Genomic DNA, 8,918 nt, shown 5'->3' with positions numbered 1-8,918 from the left:
TGCACCTTTAACAGAAACTATCATCACTGACAAAACATCTAATAAAAGGGAAGTTTAAAGAACAAATGTCAGTTAATGTTTGGCGTTGGTAGAAAATGTGCGCGCTATAGCCAGGATGGGGGTGGGGGGTAAAGAAGTTCCAATAGATTTTCAAGTATGACTTCGATCATGGCTTGACGGAGCAATCAGCGGCAGGGTATATTCTAAGGTGGTTTGCCGCTGTCGCCGCCCATATAGCTGACCCTACTTACCAACCAGTGATCATGCGCTGCGTTGCATTGAAAAGGGTCCTCTTGAAACGGAAGTTTTTCAAGAATGCTAAGATATATGTTACGAGCTAACGAACTGTTTCGAAAAATCAGACCCAGATTGGAATTTTCTGACAAGAAACTTGCTGGAATGTTTGTGTTTTCAACGAGACACTTCACATGCCTACGTCGAAGAATTAAGATGCATCTTCTGCACATGTTTTACGTGCGGATTTCTCTTGCTTCTGATGCGGTTAAAAACTTGAAGTCACCTCACGTCATAATATTTCTCTTCAAAGTAACGGAGGTGAGAATAATCAATATCCTGTATGTTCCAAGTTTTTTTTGTAGCCTAGGTGGTCCCAAATGGAATTTATTAACGATGCTGACAGTTTTAAAATAGGGGAATAAATAAGGAACTGAAAAAGTTATAAAGAGCTCATCATATGGATGGCTACTAGGTGCTTGAGACGTTCTGTACCTGATCTCAACAAGGAAATTGAGTTCATATTAATAGACATCTAAACACCCTGGGGATGATATCCAGACAAGATGCTCTTCCTCACTCCTTCACTCCAAGTGAAACAACCCACAACTTAATATGTGCATTGTTTATTGAGTCATGTAATATTGAGTGCATTGTTTTTAAAATGTACTGTACATGGGTTCGCAATTGGCAGTTGTTCTGTTTATTGCCCTATTTGATTCTTTGAGTAGTTTCAGCAGCCCTTACAATGCATGCTTCTTTTCATATTTCCATGTAATTGTGTAGTTTTCTGCATCTCTGCATCCAGGCGAGCATCTAGGATGACTGTGTCTTTATAAACGACTGAAACGTAGTTTTGTTGAGGCATGCCGATGTCTCCTCGACCATATGCACTGGATATGTAATGTCTCGGAGGCATTCCCAGAAATTCTATAGGAGCCTCTTTGCAGTTGTCCGTAGTGGGGCACCGAGCAAGAGGTACGCCTCTCTCACAATTCGCTTCGAAGTGCACATGGGTTTTTGGATGTGAGCGTCACCATATTCATTTGTACTAACTCTGGCTGTGAGCTATGAGGTGGGATTTTTGACATGTTTCACCGAATCCAACAACCACTTGTTATCGTCACATTTTGATTCAAATTCTTTTTATTTCGTTAATTCTAACAACAAATTAGTATGTTCACGGCAGTGCAACTATACTCCTTGTCAGTAGTTTTGCCGTGTTATTTGCTACATCGCCACCCCATTCACCACGCCATCCAATACTATGAGGCTTCACATGCAATTAGCGGTTCCCGGTGTCGCACAATGAATCCATCATCTTACAAGCCAAAGTCACGATTGGTATCCACGCTTCTGATCAGGGGAAATATTGTACGAAGGCCGACCTCGTTCTCGGTGTCTCACTGCCTTGACTGTGCGCGTTGTTTTGAAAGCGAACCCCAATCTCACTTCTAGCGAATTGTCATCTACACTCAACCAGAAAACCATCCTTAACCCTCTTTACGATCAAAATCAAAAATATCTCAGAAGTGCAATACTCCGCATGAGAATTCTGCCTTGTTGTTGGTGGATAGTGAACTATCTATTTAGAACTCCTGCTGGATCCAGATCTACAATGGACGGAAGGTGTAAGCTGCTCAAGTTCAGAAGCTGACCGACTGTATTCGCCAGAAACGCTGAAAGCGCTTCCAACTCCTTTCTGCTTCGTGCCCTAAAACATCACTTTAGCAGAAAAGCAATTCAGTTATGGTGAGGACTCAAAATTGGGGTCACCTAGTTCTTTTACTCTCACCGTTACAGTGCATCTATGGAATCGGAAAGCTGACACATCGTTGGACGCATGTTATAAACAATGATGGAAGCTATGTCATTGAATGAGACCTCATTGTAACAAAAACATGAAATTTCAGGATAGACTACTTTCCTGGACTTTTTCATCAACTCAATATTACTTGGGGTCACATTCTACCGAATTAAGCATGAACTTGTTTTGATTTTAACAATCTTGCTCAGTTTGCCTGCTTCCTTTCCTAGTTAGAAGCTTCAATAATTTATCGGCGGATAAAAAATTAAATCATGATGTAGCGCTGCTTATTCAAGGACTTATGTTGTTACTAAATATGTTACAATTCTAGCCTTAGACAACCTATCAGCAATTTTCATCAGTTTGCTCTTAGATGGTCGACAGACTCCAACGTACACAACAAAGTAGAACGACAACTTATACGTACTTTCTCGTGCAAAAAAATTACGTAAATTCACTCCTAATCGAAAATTCGAACTCCTAATTTCTTATCGAACTTTGGCCTCGGTTTTCGCTTATTGTCATACAGAAAGAAAACGTTTAAGGGAATTGAAAACGTCGGAGTGGCAGTCCTTTTTCCATCTGTGGAATCAAGAGGCACTTTAAGGAAGGCTTTTTGTTCTGTTGTTGGATTTTCCCTACGGATCTTTTTTACTAGAGTGATTACAGCTGCGTCCTCGTTCTTGCCCTAAGACGCGGATGGATTCAGGGTACGGACTCCCTGTTCCTGCTGTCCCGCGACTGACTCATGACGTTCTTGTATCACGCATATCGGTCTGGCCGAAGATCTCCAAGCAAGTAATGGAGGCTCAATGGAGGCGGTTTGAAGTCGCCTCCAACGAATGAGCTCTATTTGTCCACTCTGAGAGGACGCAAAGTAGGTATTCTTCTTCGAATCCGCTTTATGAAAATTCTACTCACTGGAGGTATTGAGAAAGCACTCCTCATGGTCGGACTAGAAGAAGAAAGAAGACATTACATTCGGTTCCTATGGTTCCGAGATCCTAATCTAAGAGTGCAGGAAAACAAAATCGTCACCCATGTCTTCAAAGGGTGCCTTTCGGCCCCATTACTTCATCATTTCTTCTTGCAAGAATAGCAACTTCGCTACTCCTCTAGCTCGAAAAATCCTGCGTAATACTTACGCAGACAACCACTTCCTTGAAGCAGCAGACAGCGACGATGCTGAACAAGTATAGGAGGAAGCGAAAGAAATATTCAGAGGTGCAGGTATGAATGCTCGAGAATTTGCCAGCAATAACATGTCAGTTAAGTTCCAAGTTCTACTTTCTTCGAATCTTGGAATCGTAGAGTTTGATTGTGTACTTCTTTTTAAGCAGAACCAAGATTGTTATTGATCTTTATTCTGGCTAACGTTTCAGCATCGTCGCCTTCTTCAGAGCCTGGAAAAATCAAATGCACGTGTAATTTACTCTCTCAAACGCCTCGCCATCCCACAAGATATGACTTAGCAAACAGATTATTCAAATGCGACGTCAGAAAAGCAGTCCACCATAGCGCTCACCTTGATAGCCACAAAATGGTGATGTTAAAGGACCACCAGTTAGAGTTGCGCCGCTAGTAGTAACTAGTAACGATGCCTCCGCCTCTGACCCCGTAGGTCAAAACCCACAAAGGTCTTGATATGGCGCCAGCTCGTTGATCACAGCGATGTATTTTTCTTTACGATTCATGATTGGACTTTTGATCGTGATGTGACGTGACGTGACGTGACGTGATCAACACTCATTGCCATTGCCAAAGCTTTCGTTCAGAAACTGTGGAAAATTCAGTTCTCATGGGATACAGTACTACCACCACCATGTCATTCAACAAGTTTCTGGAAAAGGTTGAAGGTGCACCAGTCGACAAAATCTCGAAGATATTTGGCATTCAATGGAATACCGAAACCGACCAACTCATCTTGTCAATGCCTAAATCGCCAGAAATAAACACAACGTGGACAAAAAGAAAAGTTCTCAAGCACGTAGCAAGCATATACGATCCACTTGGATGGGTGTCTCCGTCAACACTCATTGCCATTGCCAAAGCTTTCGTTCAGAAACTGTGGAAAATTCAGTTCTCATGGGATACAGTACTACCACCAGAACTCTCTCAGGAATGGACAATTCAAAAAATTCGATTTCCAAGAAAAATTGCCCACACTTCTACGTATGACACGAAATACGACCTACACATCTCCACGGATGCCTCCAAAACAGCATACTGTGCGGTCGCTTACATAGTGAGTCATCAAAACAATCATCATCCAGAGATCGCTTTCCCAATGGCTAAATCACACATCATCATCACCATTTCGAACAACACCAACAATATAACGCCTCGAATTTCGCTAATCATAATAAGGGCAAAATTTGCAGGTTTCCTGCTATCTCAACTTCATATCATTAATCAGCAGTCGTATATATTGTCAGACAGGAAGGTCGCGCTTATGTGCGCTAAATGCGAGAAATCCCTCCCGGTTTTCATCAGAAATCGTGTAAAGAGCATCAAAACCAATGCACCATCAGCGACACTACACTATATACCTGGAGATCAAACCCGGCAAGTGTTGGAAGTCGAGATATGCCAGTTGAGGACCTGTTAAGTTCAGAATTAAGGTTCGCTGGTCCCGCTTTTCTTCGTGACTCTGAAGAAAAATGGCCAGAAGACACTAGTCATCTCACAACTACTGATGACGACGAACAAGAAGAAGTTTCCTCTCATCAGAAACTACGACTTCACACATACTACTGTTTCAAGAAGAACGATTCAACTCCTGGACGAGACTTCTCAACACTATAGTCATAGTTCTTCTGTTCATAACGAAAAAATCATCGCTGGTAAAAAACGTTTTTCTCTGGCAGAAGAAATCGTCTGATTGCCACAGCAGAAATCATCATTTGTCGACAGGCGCAATTAAGCCATCAACCAAACGACGCCTTAAAAAGCAGTTGGACTTATATTATACTATTGCGAAAACACTCAATTGTAGAAAAGCAAAGGACAAAGCGAATCTACCTCACAGCACAATTGAACCAATATACCTACCAAGAGAAAGCTACATAACGTCGCTTCACATTCTCCACATCCCCCGATTGAATCATTATTGTGGAGTGGACCAAACGCTAACCGCGCTCCGTACAACCGTTTGGATTCCAAAATGTCGACTCGCAGTGAAACATGCACTTTACAGGAACTGCTACATATGTCGAAAAATAAAAAGTTTGCGTTGCCGGACTTTCCCACTCATCCGAAAGAAAGGGTAACAAAACCAAACTATCCTTTCGAGAGATGCGGCATGGATGTCATGGGACCTTTCAACTACAGACTGGATAACCTAATCGTATCGAAGCATTGGATCATCCTCATGACTTGTCTAAATAAGGGGACAATTTTCACAAAAATCGTAACAAGCATGTCAGCTAAAACTCTCCTTCACGTCATTCGTCGATTTATAGCTGCAAATGAATACGGAAATGGATAGTATGCGACAACGCCAAAGTTTTTAAAACAGTGAACGAAGTTCAGTCAAACTTCTTCAAGCCAAGAGCATCAAAAGAAAATATAATGGACCACTGCGGCAACCGTAAGATCTCCTTCAACTTCATTGCAAGCCATAGTCCATGGCAAGGAGGGATTTACGAATGGTATGGAAATGGTGGAATCTTCAAGTCGGCATACCGAAATGCAATTGGAGAAGAGACTCATGATATTAAGACTCTTAAAACTCTGACAGCCGAATGTACAGCCGTCTGCAACTCCCGTCCACTCAGTCACGTGACCGAAGAACAGTCATGGTATCCTCTCAGACCAACAGATTTCTTACGATCAACAGCAATAATTGCAGCTCCAAGAATCAAGCCTTCCGAGCTACTCACATCACGAACTGATGTTCAAGAAAATCTCATAAAACTACGGGAATATACCAACGAGATGTTAGATTGTTTCTGGAAACGTTGGAACTCAGAGTATTTGCTTACGCTCAGGGAACAATACAAGCGATCTAACAAACATCCACGCCTCGAAGAAAAAGCCAAAACAGCCAAAACTCCACGATTCATTTTACACGATGACACACTTAAACGTGGAAAGTGGGAACTCGGACAAGTTGCAGTATCCACCGACGATTTCAAACGAACAGTTCAAGTCCGCTCTGCCAACAGAGAAATCATCAAAAGGCCTAGCAACCGCGTTAGCCCATTGGAAATATCACCATCTGATACTAAACAATCCACCTCCACTGAAGCAGAAAATCAAGGGGAAAAAGAAACAAGAAAAGCGTCTTCTTCTCACTCGATGACAACAAGATCAGTGGCGAAAATGATGAACATCTTTACCTTAGTGACAATCACAATCCTCTTTACATTCTTCTCTAGATGTTACGCTAAAAACGAGGGAATTATCAATAGCAAATGTCTCAGCACAGTAACCATCGCTAAAACGATCATCTACGCAGATCAATGCATGAAAAAAGAGATAGCAATAACATCCGTCAAGAAAAGTCATGCAACACTGAACTCTTTTGCTGATTCCCGATCACCTGCCCAAATGGACACAGCAACATTCCAAGTCCCCTAACTGCCAATTCAGGATACTGCGGAGGCGAATGCTCCTGCTTCGACTGGACAAAGACATGCTCATTTTACAACGGATGATATAGAAAATCATCAGGTATCAACAGCATCCCTTCTTCGATTTTTAAATACAATCCTTCGCAAGTCTGCTCGTTTAAAAAATCGTCGAAATGTTCCACTACTCACAAACTCGGGATCTTTTACCAGATCGTGCTCTACGATGAGAAAAAATCATTGTGCCGGGGTTACATACAGAATTGCATACAACCACAACAGAATGCATCAGTAAAGAAGATTTTTAACGTTTCAAATCAAATGGCAAACTTAAATAACTTCCTCTCCTCTCAACAACTCCGATATCCGGATCACCTGCGTTCTGCCGACAACAAATGCTCTGAACCCACAATGAAATCAGTTTTTTACATCTACTACATCTACTGCACCGACATTCGATTCTAACGAAACATCCGTCCTCATACGTGCCCGAGGAACAGTGCCTAAAATACTTTCCGTATAGGGAAAAGAAGAATTGTCATTCAGCAGATACTCCATACCAAGATGCACAAAAGGAGGAGTCACTGTTGAAACATCTCAGAATTATGAAATACTAGAGGTCTACAGTGCATCAACGTGCATCACACTATCTCTTCAAACATCACATGCCTCGGACGGCCACTGTGCGAAACGCTTCAATGCCAGATTTGCTGGAAAAAAACTGTGCAACGTCCAGTGTCCAATCAAAGAAATAGCGTCTTTAAATAGGAAATAATCTTTTTCCTCACGACTTTGATACTGGTACACCTCTTCACGCCACTCTTTAGATCAGTGGCTTGGTTCATGAGAATGATAGCCCATTCACCCCTCTTTGTCTTTCGACCTGCCTTCAATCAATGCAGAAAAATCAGTGGCAAATAGGAGAAATACCAGGTGCAAACAGCAGCGTATCATTTAAAACGAAGGAGGAAAAAACTGTATAGAATAGTAATGTGTAGTATTTCGAGATCGCAATGTTGTTCCGATGTCGTCACATCCCAAAGCGAGACGATCTCATGCACCAATCAGAACGACCAAGAAAAATGCCTCTACGATCAAACAACACATTTGACACTACAACCAATCTGTCAAGAAGCCTCCTACTCAGAAATAAAGAAAACAGATCAATGGGCGTAACTGCAGTGCGTGAAAATCTCACATTTGTGTTAGCAGAAGACTGAATATTTTACAAAAGATCACAAATTCTACACCAAATCCCATCATCAGCATTGAAAAACGGAAAGCTGCAAAGAAGAAATTTGTAAGAAACTGAAGCAGGGTATGAAACCCACGACTTCAGCACAGTTTCAAACCAATCCTGGATACTTTCATTGTGTACCGAGCTGCAAATGCTTGTGGTGCAACTTCTGTTTTTACTGCAAAGAGACGTACCTCTTCTACCGATACTACGCATTACCGACATTATCCAAAATCTACAGGATCTTCACATGGCCAACGCGGAACATTCAAGCTGAAGGAACGCTAACAATAACATCTCAAGCATCATCAGTAGCAACAAGACTCAGATTCCATCCAGGAATTCCACTTCGATGGAATAAAATTCAATTCACACTAACCAGGACAATAACTCCGAACCTTCCGATACTTTCCAGTTACTTTATAACGGACATAATATTACTCGGATAGAACTTCCTCCGCAAGGACAACTGTTACCACACACGCCAGGGTAACTTCAATACAGGGCTGAAGAAGATGCAAAGAAGTTCAGCAACCGCGTGTTTGCAAAACATATCTGCGTCTGCACACCCGAAGTATACCCCGTAACCTGCTCATGCCCAAATGGAACAATAGCAACATTTCTGGAAAACAAGTACAATAAACGTCATCACCCATCAAGTGGCAATATTCAATGAAGGCAATACCGTCAAGGCGAAAACAACAATTGGTTCGGCGCTAACAGTCCAAATAACAAATATGTAATACACAAGAACTCGTCATGGCAGCAGAGGAAAACAACAAGTCTTAACATTTACAAGTGGAAGACATCACCGGCTGTTATTCATGCACACAAAGTGCAATAGCTAAAGTATCCTGTATATCAACGATCAGTGAAGAGACGGCAGAAATATAATGCGGAAATACGACACAATTCGCGAAATGCAAACCAGAAGGACAAATTTCTACAATACAATTCCACTTCACGGACTCCAGTATCAACATCAATTGCACAATACGATGCCCAGGAGAAACCTCGAAACTTCTTCAAGGACGACTCGCGTTTGTAAACGAAGCTTTGTATTTAACGG

At 41.8% G+C, this 8,918-nt stretch overlaps 3 protein-coding genes across 3 annotated transcripts; all 3 read left to right on the top strand.

The window, feature by feature from the left end:
* Positions 1-3,839: 3,839 nt before the first annotated feature.
* RB195_010606 (uncharacterized protein) lies at positions 3,840-4,846 on the top strand (the record flags this gene model as incomplete). The annotated part of the gene is made up of 2 exons (XM_064191695.1): positions 3,840-4,612; positions 4,663-4,846. The coding sequence occupies 2 exons, from the start codon at positions 3,840-3,842 to the stop codon at positions 4,844-4,846; spliced, it is 957 nt and encodes a 318-aa protein (XP_064049277.1).
* Positions 4,505-4,846, top strand: RB195_010605 (uncharacterized protein; the record flags this gene model as incomplete). The annotated part of the gene is made up of 1 exon (XM_064191694.1): positions 4,505-4,846. One exon carries the CDS (start codon positions 4,505-4,507, stop codon positions 4,844-4,846), a length of 342 nt encoding a protein of 113 aa, XP_064049278.1.
* Positions 4,847-5,611: 765 nt separating this feature from the next.
* On the top strand, positions 5,612-6,622 carry RB195_010604 (uncharacterized protein; the record flags this gene model as incomplete). Its single annotated transcript, XM_013437410.2, has 1 exon — positions 5,612-6,622. The coding sequence occupies one exon, from the start codon at positions 5,612-5,614 to the stop codon at positions 6,620-6,622; it is 1,011 nt and encodes a 336-aa protein (XP_013292864.2).
* Between the last annotated feature and the right edge of the window lie 2,296 nt (positions 6,623-8,918).

This window comes from Necator americanus, chromosome III (genome assembly GCF_031761385.1).
Source record: "Necator americanus strain Aroian chromosome III, whole genome shotgun sequence".
Taxonomy (NCBI): domain Eukaryota; kingdom Metazoa; phylum Nematoda; class Chromadorea; order Rhabditida; family Ancylostomatidae; genus Necator; species Necator americanus.
This window is presented reverse-complemented; position numbering and strand designations above follow the sequence as displayed.